This window comes from Salvelinus namaycush, chromosome 14, assembly GCF_016432855.1.
Source record: "Salvelinus namaycush isolate Seneca chromosome 14, SaNama_1.0, whole genome shotgun sequence".
In the NCBI taxonomy this organism is placed as follows: Eukaryota; Metazoa; Chordata; class Actinopteri; order Salmoniformes; family Salmonidae; genus Salvelinus; species Salvelinus namaycush.
In genome coordinates, this window is record NC_052320.1 from 30,319,724 (window position 1) to 30,340,973 (window position 21,250).

The 21,250-nt window shown below is 41.9% G+C and overlaps 1 protein-coding gene across 1 annotated transcript; it reads right to left on the reverse strand.

The window, feature by feature from the left end:
- Window positions 1-3,381: 3,381 nt before the first annotated feature.
- On the reverse strand, window positions 3,382-20,768 carry LOC120058941 (coiled-coil domain-containing protein 30-like). The gene is made up of 10 exons (XM_039007691.1): window positions 20,573-20,768; window positions 15,756-15,965; window positions 14,904-15,061; window positions 12,953-13,118; window positions 12,306-12,427; window positions 10,197-10,338; window positions 9,758-9,894; window positions 6,173-6,296; window positions 6,021-6,088; window positions 3,382-4,976 (listed from the first exon to the last, which is right to left on the reverse strand). Exons 1-10 carry the CDS (start codon window positions 20,753-20,755, stop codon window positions 4,778-4,780), a joined length of 1,509 nt encoding a protein of 502 aa, XP_038863619.1. The 5' UTR covers window positions 20,756-20,768; the 3' UTR covers window positions 3,382-4,777.
- Between the last annotated feature and the right edge of the window lie 482 nt (window positions 20,769-21,250).

Sequence of the window (21,250 nt, forward strand, 5' to 3'; positions counted from 1 at the left end):
TAGTACAGATGGCAGCTTTGCACCTATGTGAGCCAAGTCAAGAGTCATTAGGAAAGCAAGCTAACATTAGCTAGTGTGCCAGCTTTACGGTATTACTTGGCACTGCCCTCAATAGGCATACGCAAAGCTATCACGATGAGCATTACAACTGTCATTTACAGTCATGCCAGCTTTTGTCGAGTAACTTCCGATGGTCCTCATAATACAAGCTACTGTTAGCTAGGGTGCTAATAACAGAGAGTAATGCTTTTGTCACGATAGTTCTATAATAAGTCACAACAGCTGATGATGGCTCTCATGATTGTGACCGAGTCAGGCAGGCCTTGACAGGGGGCATCAAGTGTTGCCACGTTGGTAATGTTGTTAGGTCTATGTTACTTGAGTAGAACATTTCTACTCCAAATATAGAGAAATATATAGCGAGCATACATTTACTGGAGGTTAAGTATTTGGTATTTATGTTGACTTCTAGATTGTTATACTCTCACTTGTGTCACATGTGACTTCAGAATCTTATCAAGTCAACTTAAAGCTATTGCCCAGCCCGGTAACAGGCCCGTGCTGCTTCATCAATAGAAAGTCAGTCAATAAAACAGTTTAAACATGACAATAGTATTTGAAAGTGGACCAAAAAGTGAACTAATATTAACCCCTAAGCCCACTACATTCAGGATAGATTCATCTTGATTTTCAACAGGTTTACATTTAATTACCGTAAAGTATAGTCAGTATGAATTTGTTCAAAGGTTCATACCATATATAACTTCATATGAACTGGCAGTGTTACTGCAAGTGTTTCTTTCATCATGGTATACACAGTATTGTTTACTGTAATTTTACCTTCTGGTTGCTCTGGATGGTACTAGTAGCTTGTATTCTTCCAAGTTGCTTAAGAAAAGGTGCTAAGGCTAGATGTTTATTTGAGATGGAGCTGAGAAGATTGTTAAATACATTTATAGTATGTAAAAAAATAAAAAATAAAAAAATAAAACTATAATTCAAGCCACTGGCCTGGAAACAAACGTTTATGCCAACAGACCCTGCCTCTTCAATTTAGTCTCTTCTGAGAAAAATTATAGGGAAATGTACATGTTGCTGTATTGTAATGATCCTCATTTTAGTACCATTTTCATAAACTGTTGTTTTGGGTTAGAGTTTTGTACAGGTATGTTTATGTATGAACTTATTGTAATGATTTTAGTCTATCAGAATATTGATAATTTGTTATTAATGTTTTCAGTTTACGTATACGCCTTAACTATTTTATCATTGAACAACCATTTTATTTCCATATTCTGTATTGTGTTCTTCAGTATTCAGTCTCGTAAACATTTTTATTTTTCCGCATGGAATATCCAAACTGTAATCTGTATATTAATGAACTGTTAACCCATATTCTCTATGAAAAGATATTATGTGTAGATTTATTGCACCTCTTTCTTTGTGATTTCATATAAGGTTTTTAGACAACTTAATATGCACACAAGACTGAGAAGTAAAACTAAGAATATCAATGTTTAAAAAAAACTATCTTTACCTTGTTTAATAAACAGACAGTTAAACAAAAAATTGTACTGCATAACTTTGATGAATAATTTAAAACCAAACAGTTTGCAGCCACAGCATGTAAAACATGGGTTAATTATTGTATTCACCATTCAATATTGCAACATTTATCATCAACAACATGATTGTTTGACCTTCTGTTCCAAGATATGACCTGGAGTTTATTCATTAGGAACCAGACAGAAGCAAACAGTCGAAACAGGGAGGGAATAACCTGAACTTGTCCAATAAGAAACTCAAATTTTCAGTTGCCCAAACTTTTGCTTCTGTTTGGCACTAATGAATACACCCCAGGTGCGCTTAAACTAAACAAAGGAATCAAATACACATGGGAAGATTGAATGACCTTTATTTACGAAAATACATGTTTATTATCTTTATAAAAAAATCACATTTACATTAGTACCTAAAAGTTAATGTTAATTACTCTAATGAATATGACTGTTAATAGAAAGAATTATTTGTAGATTGATATTCCCTCTCAGTTTAGCAGCAGGACAGAGTATTACACTTTATCATTACAGGCACGTTGAAGACAAAATGGAGGATTACAAAGCATATCATACAATATCATATACATTCCTTGCTGAATCAATCTCTAAAGGCTACAGTGAATGATTGTAAGTTGTCAGTGGCTAAATAAAAGGTTAAAATTCCAAGTTTATAAAACATTGCTAAATTAAATAATCGCTTTGTGGTTAAAACATCTAAGAGTCATACTACACAAACTTAAAAATCTATAGTGAAAAAGAAATGCATTACTGTAACAGGTGATCAAATGCTGTGTATACTGTGAATATGGTATTTTCCAAGACTACCACCTTTAATGATAAAGTACCTAAAAACCCTGACCTCTAAACGGGCATGCAAGTGGATCCCATTCAAAGCAAAACAAACTATTGTAAAACTTGCTATCTTTCTTAAAATGTTTAACCTTGATTTAACTAGGCAAGTCAGTTAAGAACAAATTATTATTTTACAATGATGGCCTACCCCGGCCTAACCTAACCTGGACGACGCTGGGCCAATTGAGCGCCGCCCTATGGGAATCCCGATCACGGCCGGTTGTGATACAGCCCGGGATCGAACCAAGGTCTGTAGTGACGCCTCTAGCACTGAGATGCTGCGCCACTCGGGAGAATCTCTTACATAAGAGACAACAAACTGTATTGTCCTCCATATTAAAACGTGTTCTAGTTAAGAACATAATGAACAGAGGTATAGTATAGCCTACACCAGAGTACAGGTTTGTAGTGGTTTGAGTGATAATATTAGGATTGCTAATAATGGCTATTTGAAAGCCAACAATCTGTTTCTTAGCATTAGGCTACACACACATACTGTATCTTCCTCATTACAACACATCCAGTTGTATGTAACATTCTCACCCTCGTAACACCAATGTTCCACTCGATAGAAAACACGTTTGTAAACTTAACAGATACGCCTTGAACCACGTTAAGACTTAATCTCAGAAAACATATTACAATCCCAAAAGGCATGAGGTTTTCATAGAAAATAAAAAGCCAACAATGGATTTAAGTTAAATCCTACAGCTACCGTTTCACTGCCACTTTCCTCAGAATGTAAACCAACTCGAGCATGTTCTAAAAAAAGTGAGAATTTCAAACGGCTCTTTCACACCACTGTCATTTAATTGTCACTATTGTACGTTGATGTCAGACACATGCAGTAAGGTCCAAAAGTATTTGGACAGTGACAAATGTTTTGTTGTTTTGCCTCTGTACTCCAGCACTTTGGATTTGAGGGTATTTTCATCCATATTGGGTGAACCGTTTAGAAATTACAGCACTTTTTGTACATAGTCCCATGATTCTAGGAAACCAAAAGTTTTGGGGAAAATGTACTTATGATATTTATGCCTCTAACTTTCTCACTCATCATTATTCATGATTCATTAAATTATTATCCGTAATCATGGTAGCATCCACATGAATGTAAAAATATTTAGAAACATATTCTATTCTTATTTACCAATAAAAGTTAATCCAAAATGAACCAATACATTATTTACCACAAATTTCTATTAGGCACAAACTTTTCTGAAACACAACCAAAACAAACTGCAAATGCATCCAACAAGTTTGTAGAGTCACACGCTTGATGTAGTCATTGTGTGCTAGGAATATGGGACCAAATACTAAACTTTTGACTATTAATACACACAAGTGAATTTGTCCAAATACTTTTGGTTCCGTAAAATGGGGAGACTATGTACAACAAGTACTGTAATTTCTAAACGATTCACTTGATATGGATGAAGATACCATAAAATTAAAGCTGAGAGTCTGCACTTGGACCTTAGTCATTGTACCATTTCAAATCCAAAGTGCCGGAGTACAGAGCCAAAACAACAAAATATGAGTCACTTTACAAATACTTTTGGACCTCACTGTATTAGTGTAGAAATTGTGATGCTAGTATCTAGAACAATTTTTTTAAAGTTACCGGTCTTTTCCTTGAATACAAAGACACATATTTGATTCAATGTAAATGTAGTCATACCACCTCCAGACCTTCATAAGGCTCCATGGTCAGTTTGGCCTTATTTTCTGAATATAAAGACCATCGTAGCATTTGGAGGATTTAAAATTAGGTGCATCCACATTTAGTGCATCCAAAAAAGACCATATCTTAACTAGTTACTTCCACTTCCAATCGAATAGTTGCACTGAAGCTCAAATCACGCAAGTCACTGTTAAAAATACTATTTTCAATGTTTGCCATTGACACACTCCCACAGACTTAACCAGCCAAACCCCCAAAAGCTCACTTTTCAAACACCCCACTGTGAACACAAGGGAGAGAAGGCAGCAGCTGCAAGCCAAATGAGGGAGTCAGTGGTATAATTCCACAATTCAAACTGTGTTCCACGGGCAAAGCAGAAAAGACCATGAATTGTCGTTACAGTGGAGGCATCGCATTAAAAATTCTCACAACTGTCTATTTTGTACACAATGACATGATTGTCTTGTAAAATCACCACTCAGGTCAACACCTCAAAGGTAAGTAACAGTAGCCTCAGCTTCCAGGCTTCCTTAGAGACTTGAAAGAATGGTAACGCAAGACTAGAGTAACAGTGACAGATTCTCCTGTGGTCAATGGAGCAGTCATTTTGTATACCAGGGTCCTCACCACCCTTTAACCCCTTCCTCATACATAGTCACTCCCCACACTGATCACTTTCTGGTCACTGGTCACTCTCCTCTGGGTCTTTGGAGTCTGGGGGAGCTACAGGGGAGGTGAGGTTCAGGTAGCCCAGTTCAAAGGACTGCAACTGGGAATGGGGCGTGGAGGACGACGTCTGGATGCCCTCCACGCGCTCACCCACCTTCACCCGGCAGATGGCATTGAGGATGCCCAGAGGGTCACACGCACCTGATGTCAGACTGCAGACAGACAGGTGGTTACTGTAAGAACAATGGATGAATGGTGCAAGAAGTTATGAATGACCTTGCTACAAGTGCAGTTAAAATGTTGTTCAAGCCCAGAGCAGTCACAATTTTGAAGAGCAGCTTCAATGGAACATACAAACAAATAATGTAGAATGCCCTGAGTATATTTATGAACAAAAATATAAAAGAAACATGGGACCAACACTTTACACAAGTGTTGGTCCCATGTTTCATGAGCTGAAATAAAAGATCCCAGAAATGTTCCACACGCACAAAAAGCTTATTTCTCTCAAATGTTGTGCACACATTTTTTTACATCCCTGTTAGTGAGCATTTCTCCTTTGCCAAGATAATCCATCCACCTGACAGGGGCAGCATATCAAGAAGCAGATTAAACAGCATGATCATTACACAGGTGCACCTTGTGCTGGGGACAATTTTAGGCCACAAAAATGTGCAGTTTTGTCACACAGCACAATGCTATAGATGTCTCAAGTTGAGGGAGCGTGCAATTGGCATGCTGACTGCAGGAATGACCACCACAGCTATTGCCAGATAATTTAATGTTCATTTCTCTACCATCGTTTTAGAGAATTTGGTAGTACGTCCAAACGGCCTCACAACCGCAGACCATGTGCATGGCGTCGTGTCGGAGCGAGTGGTTTCCTGATGTCAACATTGTGAACAGAGTGCCCCATGGTGGCGGTGGGGTTATGGTGTGGGCAGGCATAAGCTACAGACAACGAGCACAATTGCATTTTATCTATGGCAATTTGAATGCACAAAAATAACATGACGAGATCCTGTGAGGCTAATTTTTTTAAGGTATCTGTGACCAGCAGATGCATATCTGTATTCCCAGTCATGTGAAATCCATAGATTATAGCCTAATGAATTTATTTACATTGGCTGACTTCCTCATATGAACTGTAAAAAATGAGTGAAATTGTTGCATGTTGCATTTATATTTTTGTTCCATATATAATATATGAACTATAAATATATGCAATATATTGTATGCATCTATGCAATTTGTACCTTAATGTTGACTTATGAAGGACGCTGTCGTTCGCAAGACTTTCAGAAGGAAACATTTTCTTGATATCCTGAGGGGGGGAAAGCAGATGAAAAATTAGTTAGGAAAACATGATGCTCTTTTGTGCCAATGTCAGGGACCATGGGATTGGTACCTCTAGGTTGCAGAGCGATTGTGATTGGACGTTCCTCAGAGCCCGCTCTAGAGTTCCGACTTGATTGGCCAACTTTAAAGTTCTTTCCTGAAGTTGTCTGTTCTCCACCTCCAGAAAGTTGACCCTGAAAGAGAAATTTGGTAAAAGACCAAGTCCATAGTACCGCAAGAACAGCTCAAATAAGCAAAGAGAAATGACAGTATCATTCCTTTAAGACATGAAAGTCAGTCAATGTGGAACATTTCAAGAACTTTGAAAGTTTCTTGAAGTGCAGTCGCAAAAACCATCAAGCGTTATGATGAAACTGGCTCTCATGAGGACCGCCACAGGAAAGGAAGACCCAGAGTTACCTCTGCTGCAGAGGATAAGTTCATTAGAGTTACCAGCCTCAGAAATTGCAGCCCAAATAAATGCTTCAGAGTTCAAGTAACAGATACATCAACATCAACTGTTCAGAGGAGAGAGACTGCGTGAAATCAGGCCTTCATGTTTGAATTGCTGCAAAGAAAGCCCTACTAAAGGACACCAATAATAAGAAAAGACTAGCTTGGGCTAAGAAACACGAGCAATGGACATTTGACCGGTGGAAATCTGTCTTTTGGCCTGATCTCCAAATTTGAGATTTTTGGTTCCAACTGCCGTATCTTTGTGAGATGCAGAGTAGGTGAACGGATGATCTCAGCATGTGTAGTTCCCAACGTGAAGCAAGGAAGAGGAGGTGTGATGGTGCTTTGCTGGTGACACATTGATTTATTTAGAATTCAAGGCACACTTAACCAGCATGTCTACCACAGCATTCTGCAGCGATACGCCATCCCATCTGGCTTGCGCTTAGTGGGACTATCATTTGTTTTTCAACAGGACAATGACCCAAAACACACCTCCAGGCTGTGTAAGGGCTATTTGACCAAGAAGGAGAGTGATGGAGTGCTGCATCAGATGACCTGGATTCCACAATCACCCGACCTCAACCCAATTGAGATGATTTGGGATGAGTTAGACAGCAGAGTGAAGGAAAAGCATCCAACAAGTGCTCAGCATATGTGGGAACTCCTTCGAGACTGTTGCAAAAGCATTCCAGGTAAAGCTGGTTGAGAGAATGCCAAGAGTGTGCAACACTGTCATCAAGGTAGAGGGTGACTTCTTTGAAGAATCTCAAATACCATTTTATTTGTTTAACTCTTTTTTTGGTTACTACATGATTCCATGTGTTATTTAATAGTTTTGATGTCTTCACTATTATTCTACAATGTAGAAAATAGTAAAAAGAAAAGAAAAACCCTTAAATGAGTAGGTTTGTCCAAACTTTTGACTGGTACTGTACCTTAAAAAGGGACAGGTCGGCAAAATTACATAGTGTAAAACTTGTATTAATAGCCCAGGAGTTTATTTGCTTAAATCACTGAACACAACTGGCATTTATTAGAGATAGGCTTCTATTTGAGCCAGTCTTCCATTTCCTTAATGCACACAGCTTTTGCTCATTTGCATAGTTATTTGTTTAATTCCAGCATTTTAATACATTTCTTCATTTCCTGCACTAATGTGTTATCATTTACACACTGTAACCACATCTCCATCCAGAGTTTATGCGAGTCATACCATATTTAAAAACAATCACAAAAGTTTCAGTAAACATTTTTAAATGCTGACAGAACTTGTTTGTTCAACATCTTTATGTCTGTAAAATGAATTGTGTGAAAAATGGTGGTGGAAAATATTGAAATAATAATCATATAGAAGTAAGCTTTGAGGCACGCGATGATATGGTGTGTGGTTCTCCCATTACGACTCGGGAAAACATGCAGTTTATTAGGCTACAGAAGAAATAAGTCATGATGAATTTCACAGGGTGGTGAAAGTGAATGGTGGTTTAGATGCTCCTTTCCAATAAATATCTAGGGTCTTATTTTACTGACATGTTCGATGCTTGACTGCCATTTGACCCCCAAAAAATGCTGACCACAACATTTGCGTTGCAAAATAAATGTAGTCATACATGTTATTCAATCATTGCACCCACACTGCTCGCGCGCGTCAACAAGCGTCGGAGTAGCCAGGCGCTAAAATAGAACTTGGTTCTATTTGTGACGCTTGATGCGCAGCAAGTACCGCCGCTCCCATCTCCTCATTGGTTTTTAGGAGCATATACCCACGTGGATGTTTGAAAGATGAACTGAGGTCCACCCTCCAGTCCAGTTGGTAGTGGTAATGCACCTTAAAGTTGGTTGCCAACCGTCATATAAAGTCCAAAGAAGAAGAAGAAGCCTGAAGGAGGAGAGATTACTAGAAACAAACTTTTACCCTTTTATCTGTGGATTATTTGTCGGAGTAGAGGACCTTGTGCATTTCAGGCAACAGCAAGCTAGCTAGCTAAATTGCCATAAATGTTTAATGCTTTTTGACCTGTCCCCAAATTAATACAGATGGTTCAGAGTTCGTTTCGATATTTCAACCTGCGTGTCCTGATCGCATCTGCTGTGGGTGGACAAAATCAACATATGCACGATGGCGGCGCATGAGCGGTCTGGCCAGCATGTTAGGCTATCCATAATAATCTCATCATGTAGACTAGACTACCTGCACAGCCTACCCACACTGTATCTGCGAGCTGTTGGCTAGAGCACACGTACCAAGACCATAGTAGGCACATTTGCTATTTAACGCAACAGTTTTTGTGACAAAAGCTGTTGAAAATGCGATGAAAAGAATTTGAACTTTAGATTTTATTTGGTACATGAAAACATAAGCAAAAAAATAGATTTTGTCTGCACTACAACATCACGCAGTGATTATTTATCCAAAACCAGTCCGTTTGGTAGAAACACCACTGGTGGGAAAATGCAAATATTTTCTATATGCTTTAAAAAAAATATTCACATGAATCTGTCGCCAATTTAATGGAAACCTAGTTAATGTAACTTTTCTTTTGTCTTAGTATACCGCCATAAAATTTTTTAAATAATATATTACTTTTCCTTGACAGAATAATTTGACTGACTGCATTTCCTGCAATTGTACTTTCACCACTAGAGGGCGATCTGCCAATTACTGACTGTTTTCTTCTAGCCAGTTAGCTTGAAGTTCTCAGCTGTTGCCAGCCAATGGCTAGTTGTTTCTTACTGGCGATAAAAATGGATGATTGACATTTTTTTGAGTCAATACTGAATTATTTAATGTAACAAATCAAACCTCAAACAATTCATTAAGATCCTGTGTTTATTTGAAACAGGCATTTATTTGCTGAAATGCGTGCCGTTGCCCGGCTTTTAAAAAGGCTTTTAATTGAAGTTTTACGGTATTCAGATATTTGTTTCCTTACCTTGAAAGCAGTCTATGGAGAAGCAGTGACTGAAATTCACACGTTGGTTTTGTGGAACTTTCCCTAATTTCGCTGAACTTTACCCAGGTGACTATGTTACAGCCGGAGTTGCGTGTGGTGAACACATTCACATCAACACTTGACCGAAAGACACACTCCTTCATTTGGCAGCCCCACCTTGCTTTAACTACTTATTACAAAAATAAGGAATGGGGCTGGAGAAATGTAACCACACTCAAATTCATAGATAGAGTACTCAGTACCTGTGCTGAACATTGGAGGCCTTTCTCAGGCCGTTGCTCCCCATCTCCTCTGCCTCGCTCATCCTCCTCAGAAGTTCTCTCTTCTCTACCAGCAATTTTTCATTCTCCTCCATAACTGTCCTGATCCAGTCTTTCTCCTGCATACCATAAGAGAGGCAGAGAGGTAGAGTCCTTCAAGGCTATCATCACTATTATTACTACTACAGCAACTGCTCATGCCACATCTCAATGCCCTCTCAGACACAACAGACACCACAGATGTCACTCTTTCAAAAAGGGCAAACAAACCCATCTAGGGATGTTGAAAACTAGCATATAGCATCGGATGATTGTTACATCAATGTGTCAATGTGTTTGTACCTGTCCCTATTCATGAAATTAACCATGAAACCAATGAAATGACTGACAAACGGACAGACTGATTGACAGACAGACTGACCTTGTGGGAGAGGCTTGAGGCCAGGGCAAGGTCGTTCTCCAGTTTCTGGATGGTGCGGTCTCTCTGGGCCGTGGCCATCAGGAAGATCTGCTTGGCCTTCCTCAGCTTGGTCTTGTGCTGCGACTGTTTCTCATTGTACTTCCTGTATGTGGAACAGGGAGGTGGGAGAGATGTTGGAGCGTTCATGATGTGTCATTGAGGTCTATAGTTTAATATTAGTCTATAGTGTTTATGGTATTCATGGACGAAGTCATCTTAATGTTTGTGTATGTGTACAGTAAGTCGCTGGAGAGGTTGGTGGTGTGTGTGAGCAAATGTGCCCTTTTATATACAGTGGGGAGAACAAGTATTTGACACACTGCCGATTTTACAGGTTTTCCTACTTACAAAGCATGTAGAGGTCTGTCATTTTTTATCATAGGTACACTTCAACTGTGAGAGACGGAATCTAAAATAAAAATCCAGAAAATCACATTGTATGATTTTTAAGTAATTAATTTGCATTTTATTGCATGACATAAGTATTTGATACATCAGAAAAGCATAACTTAATATTTGGTATAGAAACCTTTGTTTGCAATTACAGAGATCATACGTTTCCTGTAGTTCTTGACCAGGATTGCACACACTGCAGCAGGAATTTTGGCCCACTCCTCCATACAGACCTTCTCCAGATCCTTCAGGTTTCGGGGCTGTCGCTGGGCAATATGGACTTTTAGCTCCCTCCAAAGATTTTCTATTGGGTTCAGGTCTGGAGACTGGCTAGGCCACTCCAGGACCTTGAGATGCTTCTTACGGAGCCACTCCTTAGTTGCCCTGGCTGTGTGTTTCGGGTCGTTGTCATGCTGCAAGACCCAGCCACGACCCATCTTCAATGCTCTTACTGAGGGAAGGAGGTTGTTGGCCAAGATCTCGCAATACATGGCCCCATCCATCCTCCCCTCAATATGGTGCAGTCGTCCTGTCCCCTTTGCAGAAAAGCATCCCCAAAGAATGATTTTTCCACCTCCATGCTTCACGGTTGGGATGGTGTTCTTGGGGTTGTACTCATCCTTCTTCTTCCTCCAAACACGGCGTGTGGAGTTTAGACCAAAAAGCTCTATTTTTGTCTCATCAGACCACATGACCATCTCCCATTCCTCCTCTGGATCATCCAGATGGTCATTGGCAAACTTCAGACGGGCCTGGACATGCGCTGGCTTGAGCAGGGGGACCTTGCGTGCGCTGCAGGATTTTAATCCATGACGGCGTAGTGTGTTACTAATGGTTTTCTTTGAGACTGTGGTCCCAGCTCTCTTCAGGTCATTGACCAGGTCCTGCCGTGTAGTTCTGGGCTGATCCCTCACCTTCCTCATGATCATTGATGCCCCACGAGGAGAGATCTTGCATGGAGCCCCAGACCGAGGGTGATTGACCGTCATCTTGAACTTCTTCCATTTTCTAATAATTGCGCCAACAGTTGTTGCCTTCTCACCAAGCTGCTTGCCTATTGTCCTGTAGCCCATCCCAGCCTTGTGCAGGTCTACAATTTTATCCCTGATGTCCTTACACAGCTCTCTGGTCTTGGCCATTGTGGAGAGGTTGGAGTCTGTTTGATTGAGTGTGTGGACAGGTGTCTTTTATACAGGTAACGAATTCAAACAGGTGCAGTTAATACAGGTAATGAGTGGAGAACAGGAGGGCTTCTTAAAGAAAAACTAACAGGTCTGTGAGACCCGGAATTCTTACTGGTTGGTAGGTGATCAAATACTTATGTCATGCAATAAAATGCAAATTAATTACTTAAAAATCATACAATGTGATTTTCTAGATTTTTGTTTTAGATTCCGTCTCTCACAGTTGAAGTGTACCTGTGATAAAAATTACAGACCCCTACATGCTTTGTAAGTAGGAAAACCTGCAAAATCGGCAGTGTATCAAATACTTGTTCTCCCCACTGTATATATATATTCCCTTTTCACACTATTGTGCACAAACTACCCGAACTGTGCTGACTGATATTTCCTTTCCAGCACAGTTCCAGCAACTGTGGTGAGATACGTAGCCAGGCCAGTTTGGTACAGTACTGTGAAAATCCTTTTATAGGCTACTTGATGAACAGGCTCTGACCTGATGTAAGTGTCCAGCTGTGTGATGACCTGCTGGAGCTCCTCCTGGAGCCGTTCACTCTCCTGCTGACTGGCCACCAGCTCCTGTCCCAGCTGAAGACACGACCTCTGGCTCTCTCTCTGCTGCAGAGCAGAGCATGCATACGCAAAACACAACGTTCAATCTGTATTCCTATTACTAGGGTTGACCCCATGGAGTCGAATTGACGAATATCAAATTATACAATTATGATTTGAATAGTCGATTTGAATTATGATTTGAATAGTCGCGAAATGACATTTTTAACATGAAGCTCGGCCTTTAAAAATACATACACTAATCAAAACATTAGCTTAATTAAAGTGTTGGCCAAATTGTTTCCACCTTTCTGGGCGCAGAAACCCAGTAAAGGTGAATGAGGGCAGAGAAAAGTAACAGAACTATGGGATTGGAAACTCGCTTCAGAGGTAGATCCTGTAGGTATACTATTTGAGATAATTTCAAAAACATTAGCAGTGAGCTTCCCTGTTGCCATGGAACAAATACAAAAGTCCCAAAAGTGCAAACCCCACCCCCCTGGCATTCTTGACAGACTAAAACAAAAGCTCAAAGTTTAAAAAAAATATCAAATAGTATTTGAACCCACGTCTGGGCCCAGTATCACTGACCTCCTCTCTGGCCTTGCCATGCTCGGCTTCCAGGACGGCTAGGCGTGTCTCTAGCTGCTGTGTGAGGTGTTTGAGCTCTGAGTTGCTGCGTCCCAGCGATACCTCCTTCCCCCGCAGAGAACGCACTTGCTGCTGCAGCTCCTCCTCCCTCTGCTCCAACAGCTTCCTGTTCAAGGGGGCAGTGGTGTGGGGACATGAGATACAGCCATAGTGAGATCAGGCACTCTGTGTTAGGTGATGGTACTTTTAAAAGTGGCATCCTTTTTAATATAAATAATTTGCATCGACCCACTTTTTTTTGCACTGATATTCTCGCACTGGCTCGATGCACACTCACTGGACTCTACCCACACACACTACACTGACACTCCAACAAACATAGACGCACACTACATACACTCACACACAAACATATTGATGCCTCTCACTCACACACTCCTCACATATGCTGCGGCTACTGTTTATCATCTATGCTGAGTGCCTCGTCACCATTACCCCTACCTACATGTACATATTACCTAAATTACCTCGTACCCCTGCACATTGAGTCGGTACCGGTACTCCTTGTATATAGCCTTGTTAATGTTATTTTATTGTGTTACTACTTCCTTAAACTTTTCTTACTTTTTAACACTGCACTGTTGAGAAAGGGCTCGTAAATAACCATTTCACGGTAAAGTCTACACCTGTTGTATTTGGAGCATGTGACGAATAAAATCTGATTGAGCTACGAGTCTCTTTTTCAATGTGATCCCTGGAGGCCGTTTCTTCTGTCCTACAGCTCACTCAATGATCTTTAAAGGCTGTGGGGGTAAAAGCAATATAGTAGTGAGTGAGAGAGAAAAGATCCAAAGTAGTGTATTTTATCAAGTGCCCTGGTGTGCCTCAGCAGACTATTATTCTCTGACTGTAGAGTACCACAGTATGAGTCATAATTCCCATAAAACATAGCGGTCAAACCATTTTTCCACCATTCATTTTTTCCATAGAGGATTTTAAAAACACTTAAAATAAGAGCTGCTTCTCATGTAGGCTTACCCTGGCGTGATGTTTTGATAACCGTGTAAATGCCAATTTATGCTTGATCGAAAAATGTGGTCTAAAGCGCCGTATGGACGGTGGTGACGCAATTGGGAGCCTCCGGAGGCACGCAGAGGCCAAATTGAGCTCCGCACCGACTCTCAAATTTTGTAACAATGCGGAGGGCTCTGTATAGCTCTGCATTGACATGATTGGTTGATGGTAGGTGAGGGCGGGAGGTCCTGTATAAACACAAACTCACTTCCTTGACAACAGCAGGAAGTACAGTATGAATGCCCTGATTTCTGCAGTAGACATATTACCGTAAATTCTGCACGGCCAATGCAGACGGACGATTGACCATGCAGCGCCATGTTTTGTGCAAGTTTTAAATTGACACAACACCTGTTAGCAAAGGTGTCAGCTAGAGATTACATGCAGGAGCTTGCAGGGATTTGTAGTTTTACATGATGATGTCTACTTTGATGCGAATTAGCATTTTCGAATCAGAGTAAATAGAGCCAAATATATTTATAAGAGAGTCGCCTTGTCCGAGAGAGATTTACATGCTTATCAAAACGTCACGCCAGGGTAAGCCTACACAAACACAGCCCTTATTTTAAGTGTTTCTAAAATCCCCCATGGGAAAAATGTATGGTGTTTGACCGCTAGGTTTTATGGGTATTATGACACCTCCAATGTGTGGCTCTGCACTAACCCTCACTATCACACACACACTACGAGTTGGAAGAGGAACTAGACTAAATTGAATTGAAATGAGTTAACCACTTGGGGGCAAATCCATTGACATCAATTCATGACTAAGGGAAAATTTGACTTATGTGGAAGTTACCAATCGCCCCTTGACCAGTGCGGGTCAATGGGATATTCAGCTATCCAATGCCTCTGCTTTCTTTACACTAGTAATCACCTCTGGAGCTGGTCCTCCAGCTGTCTGGCTCGGAGAGAGGAGAGGGTGTCGGACATGTCCCTACTGTCCCTCTCTAGCCGGCTGGTCTCCCCGGCCCGGGCCTCCTCCAGACGAAGCTGGTGGTGGGCACTCTTCAGCTTCTGCTGCAGCTCCAACACCTATAGAACACAGCCAGGTCACAGCAAGGGGTTCACTTACATGAAAGAATATACATACTTTTGGGAGGGTCCAAAAAGCTTTATAGTTTAAAAAGTATAAATATTGGGTGAAATACCTGATAACTTACTCAATAGAGAAAAGTATCTCTTGAAGGTCCTACTGGCAGCCAGTAAAAAGGCTATCACTAGGAAATGGCTACAAAAAGACCCTCCCACAGTGACACAATGGATAGACATCGTAAAAGAAATACACCATATGGAGCCGTATGACCTTTGCTTTAAGAACACAAGAGAGAGGTCAGGAATACTGGGGAAAATGAGTTTCGTACTTGAAAAAGGTCTAATTCAAAGATGTCAATGTAACTAATATGATGAAGGTATGATCACTGTAACTGCCAGATCTTTTTTGTTGTTCTTTTCTTCTACTTTATTTGTGTTCCTACAATTTAAAAAAAAGTATAAAAAAAGAACACAAAAAGAAAAATGAATGGCAAACTAAGTTGAGCCAAGCTGCATATTATATAGTTAGATTGGTGTGTCTAGCTTAAACTGTTGAAGAGCAGGATGTGTTGATGTGTTTGCACTGAAAGGACAAATGTTTCTGTAAAATATGATGAATCAAAAACCCTAAATGGCCTGTTCCACTATCGCTAAGCAATCATGATGGCTCAGTATTGAGTGAGAACTGAGGAACCTTCTTGTCTGCGGAGATGACGCGAACTCTCTCTGCTTGAAGCTCCTCATGCAGGCTTGCGTTGGTGTTGCGGCTCTGCCCGCTGCGGGCCAGCTCCAGTTCCAGCTCTCGGAGCCTGTGCTGTAGCCGCTCCGTCTCCGCAGCCTGCCCCGAGCCACTCTGCTCTGCCTGGGAAAGCTTTGCCTGGGCCTGCTTTAGCTCCGCACACACCTGGAAAAAGAAGTCCACATTTCAAAACCCCCAAGCACAAAATGATTGTGTACTGAAACTCCAAATGTAAGTGTGGTGAAGATAATTACATCTCACACACGAACACACAATGACAATAAGTGGATGAGCAGATGGATCTGGGCAGGGGTGGTGATGTAAATGTTTGTGTGTGTCTGTATGTTGTCGTTTGTATGTGTATGTTTTGTAATGTTAAAAAATATACACTACTGTTCAAAAGTTTGGGGTCACTTAGAAATGTCCTTGTTTTTGAAAGAAAAGCTATTTTTTTGTCCATTAAAATAACATCAAATTGATCAGAAATACAGTGTAGACATTGTTAATGTTGTAAATGACTATTGTAGCTGGAAACAGCAGATTTTTTATGGAATATCTACATAGGCATACAGAGGCCCATTATCAGCAACCATCACTCCTGTGTTCCAATGGCACGTTGTGTTAGCTAATGTAAGTTTATCATTTTAAAAAGCTAATTGATCATTAGAAAACCCTTTTGCCATTATGTTAGCACAGCTGAAAACTGTTGTCCTGATTAAAGAAGCAATAAAACTGTCCTTCTTTAGACTAGTTGAGTATCTGGAGCATCAGCATTTGTGGGTTCGATTACAGGCTCAAGATGGCCAGAAACAAAGACCTTTCTTCTGAAACTCGTCAGTCTATTCATATTCTCAAAAATGAAGGCTATTCCATGCGAGAAATTGCCAAGAAACTGAAGATCTCGTACAACGCTGTGTACTACTGCCTTCACAGAACAGCGCAAACTGGCTCTAACCAGAATAGAAAGAGGAGTGGGAGACCCCGGTGCACAACTGAGCAAGAGGACAAGTACATTAGAGTGTCTAGTTTGAGAAACAGATGCCTCAAGTCCTCAACTGGCAGCTTCATTAAATAGTACCTGCAAAACACCAGTCTCAACGTCAACAGTGAAGAGGCGACTCCGGGATGCTGGCCTTCTAGGCAGAGTTCCTCTGTCCAGTGTCTGTGTTCTTTTGCTCATCTTAATCTTTTCTGTTTATTGGCCAGTCTGAGATGTCTTTTTCTTTGCAACTCTGTCTAGAAGGCCAGCATCCCGGAGTCGCCTCTTCACTGTTGACGTTGATACTGGTGTTTTGCGGGTACTATTTAATGAAGCTGCCAGTTTGATGTTATTATAAATGGACCAAAAAAAGTGTTCTTTCAAAAACAAGGGCATTTCTAAGTGACCCCAAAATTTGGAACGGTAGTGTACAGTCGTGGCCAAAAGTATTGAGAATGACACAAATGTTAATTTTCACAAAGTCTGCTGCCTCAGTTTGTATGATGGCAATTTGCATATATTCCAGAATGTTATGAAGAGTGATCAGATGAATTGCAATTAATTGCAAAGTCCCTGTTTGCCATGCAAATGAACCAAATCCCCCCCAAAATTCCACTGCATTTCAGCCCTGCCACAAAAGGAACAGCTGACATCATGTCAATGATTCTCTCATTAACACAGTGTGTTGACGAGGACAAGGCTGGAGATCACTCTGTCATGCTGATTGAGTTCGAATAACAGACTGGAAGCTTCAAAAGGAGGGTGGTGCTTGGAATCATTGTTCTTCCTCTGTTAACCATGGTTACCTGCAAGGAAACAAGTGCTGTCATCATTGCTATGCACAAAAAAGGCTTAACAGGCAAGGATAGTGCTGCCAGTAAGATTGCACCTAAATCAACTATTTATTGGATCATCAAGAACTTCAAGGAGAGTGGTTCAATTGTTGTGAAGAAGGCTTCAGGGCGCCCAAGAAAGTCCAGCAAGCGCCAGGACCGTCTCCTAAAATTGATTCAGCTGCAGGATCGGGGCACCACCAGTACAGAGCTTGCTCAGGAATGGCAGCAGGCAGGTGTGAGTGCATCTGCACGCACAGTGAGGCGAAGACTTTGAGGATGGCCTGGTGTCAAGAAGGGCAGCAAAGAAGCCACTTCTCTCCAGGAAAAACATCCATGACAGACTGATATTCTGCAAAAGGTACAGGGATTGGACTGCGGAGGCCTGGGGTAAAGTCATTTTCTCTGATGAATCCCCTTTACGATTGTTTGGGGCATCCGGAAAAAAGCTTGTCCAGAGAAGACAAGGTGAGCGCTACCATCAGTCCTGTGTCATGCCAACAGTAAAGCATCCTGAGAACATTCATGTGTGGGGTTGCTTCTCAGCCAAGGGAGTGGCCTCACTCATAATTTTGCCTAAGAACACAGCCATGAATAAAGAATGGTACATCCTCCGAGAGCAACTTCTCACAACCATCCAGGAACAGTTTGGTGACGAACAATGCCTTTTCCAGCATTATGGCACACCTTGCCATAAGGCAAAAGCGATAACTAAGTGGCTTGGGGAACAAAACATCGATATTTTGGGTCCATGGCCAGGAAACTCCCCAGACCTTAATCCCATTGAGAACTTGTGGTCAATCCTCAAGAGGCGGGTGGACAAACAAAAACCCACAAATTCTGACAAACTCCAAGCATTGATTATGCAAGAATGGGCTGCCATCAGTCAGGATGTGGCCCAGAAGTTAATTGACAGCATGCCAGGGCGGATTGCAGAGATCTTGAAAAAGAACACTGCAAATATTGACTCTTTGCATCATCTTCATGTAATTGTCAATAAAAGCCTTTGACACTTATGAAATGCTTGTAATTATACTTCAGTATTCCATAGTAACATCTGACAAAAATATCTAAAGACACTGAAGCAGCAAACTTTGTGGAAATTAATATTTGTGTCATTCTCAAAACTTTTTGCCACGACTGTATATGATATACACTGCTCAAAAAAATAAAGGGAACACTTAAACAACACAATGTAACTCCAAGTCAATCACACTTCTGTGAAATCAAACTGTCCACTTAGGAAGCAACACTGATTGACAATACATTTCACATGCTGTTGTGCAAATGGAATAGACAAAAGGTGGAAATTATAGGCAATTAGTAAGACACCCCCAAAAAAGGAGTGATTCTGCAGGTGGTGACCACAGACCACTTCTCAGTTCCTATGCTTCCTGGCTGATGTTTTGGTCACTTTTGAATGCTGGTGGTGCTCTCACTCTAGTGGTAGCATGAGACGGAGTCTACAACCCACACAAGTGGCTCAGGTAGTGCAGTTCATCCAGGATGGCACATCAATGCGAGCTGTGGCAAAAAGGTTTGCTGTGTCTGTCAGCGTAGTGTCCAGAGCATGGAGGCGCTACCAGGAGACAGGCCAGTACATCAGGAGACGTGGAGGAGGCCGTAGGAGGGCAACAACCCAGCAGCAGGACCGCTACCTCCGCCTTTGTGCAAGGAGGTGCACTGCCAGCGCCCTGCAAAATGACCTCCAGCAGGCCACAAATGTGCATGTGTCTGCTCAAACGGTCAGAAACAGACTCCATGAGGGTGGTATGAGGGCCCGACGTCCACAGGTGGGGGTTGTGCTTACAGCCCAACACCGTGCAGGACGTTTGGCATTTGCCAGAGAACACCAAGATTGGCAAATTCGCCACTGGCGCCCTGTGCTCTTCACAGATGAAAGCAGGTTCACACTGAGCACATGAGCACATGTGACAGACGTGACAGAGTCTGGAGACGCCGTGGAGAACGTTCTGCTGCCTGCAACATCCTCCAGCATGACCGGTTTGGCGATGGGTCAGTCATGGTGTGGGGTGGCATTTCTTTGTGGGGCCGCACAGCCCTCCATGTGCTCGCCAGAGGTAGCCTGACTGCCATTAGGTACCGAGATGAGATCCTCAGACCCCTTGTGAGACCATATGCTGACACATGCACATTTGTGGCCTGCTGGAGGTCATTTTGCAGGGCGCTGGCAGTGCACCTCCTTGCACAAAGGCGGAGGTAGCGGTCCTGCTGCTGGGTTGTTGCCCTCCTACGGCCTCCTCCACGTCTCCTGATGTACTGGCCTGTCTCCTGGTAGCGCCTCCATGCTCTGGACACTACGCTGACAGACACAGCAAACCTTTTTGCCACAGCTCGCATTGATGTGCCATCCTGGATGAACTGCACTACCTGAGCCACTTGTGTGGGTTGTAGACTCCGTCTCATGCTACCACTAGAGTGAGAGCACCACCAGCATTCAAAAGTGACCAAAACATCAGCCAGGAAGCATAGGAACTGAGAAGTGGTCTGTGGTCACCACCTGCAAAATCACTCCTTTTTTGGGGGTGTCTTACTAATTGCCTATAATTTCCACCTTTTGTCTATTCCATTTGCACAACAGCATGTGAAATTTATTGTCAATCAGTGTTGCTTCCTAAGTGGACAGTTTGATTTCACAGAAGTGTGATTGACTTGGAGTTACATTGTGTTGTTTAAGTGTTCCCTTTATTTTTTTGAGCAGTGTATATATATATATATATATATATATATACAGTATATATAAATATAAATAAAACAATGTTTTAAGAGGATAACAAAATGATGTCTAGGCTCGATGGTGGTACGAATTAACGGGCGAATCCTAACTTCCACTTAAGCATTTAAGTCTCAGTCCCATTGACATCAATGCATGACTAAGTGAAACTGTCAGTGAAAGTTAGAATTGGCCGTCAGTGAACATGTGGTTGTGTTAAGTGTACCTTGATCTTCTCCTGGTCCAGGAGGGCGTTGTGTCTCTTGAGGTCCAGGTTCTTCTCTCTCTCGTAGCGTAGCTCCCTCTCAGCCGAGGTGAACAGACTCTGGGCTCTCTGGAGGTCCTGCTTCAGCTGCTTGCTCTCCTCAGCTTTCTGCCCCAGCACAGAGTCCTGGGACTGGGGAGGCATTGTGGAAGAGGGATGGTGGGGGAACAGAAACGCCACTGAATTGGAAGGGCTGGTTCACCTCAAAAAGGAGAATATCAGCCAATATTTAAAAAAGTGCCGCGTGAAACACTTTTTCCCTGGCTTTATATTTGAGTTTATATTAGGGACTAGACTGTTTGTTTCTTAGACTTTAGAGCATCAGGTGTGACAGTAATTTGATTGAGTAATTTTGGCTTATCGTCGCGGGATAACGTTGAGTAATATTGGCTTATCGTTGTTCAGTGCATTATGTGTGACAGTATTGATTGAGTTACACTGACAGGCCGTTGAGGGGACACTGGGTACTGACCTTAGTGCGGGCCTGGGCCTCGTTGATCTGGGCCTGCAGGGCCAGCTGGTGCTGATTGGCCAGCTGCCGTTCCTCCTCCAGGGTGGCGTGCAGATGACTCAGCTCACACTTCAGAGACGCCAGCTAGGAGGGGAGCGCAGAGCACACACACAGAACACACAGAAAGA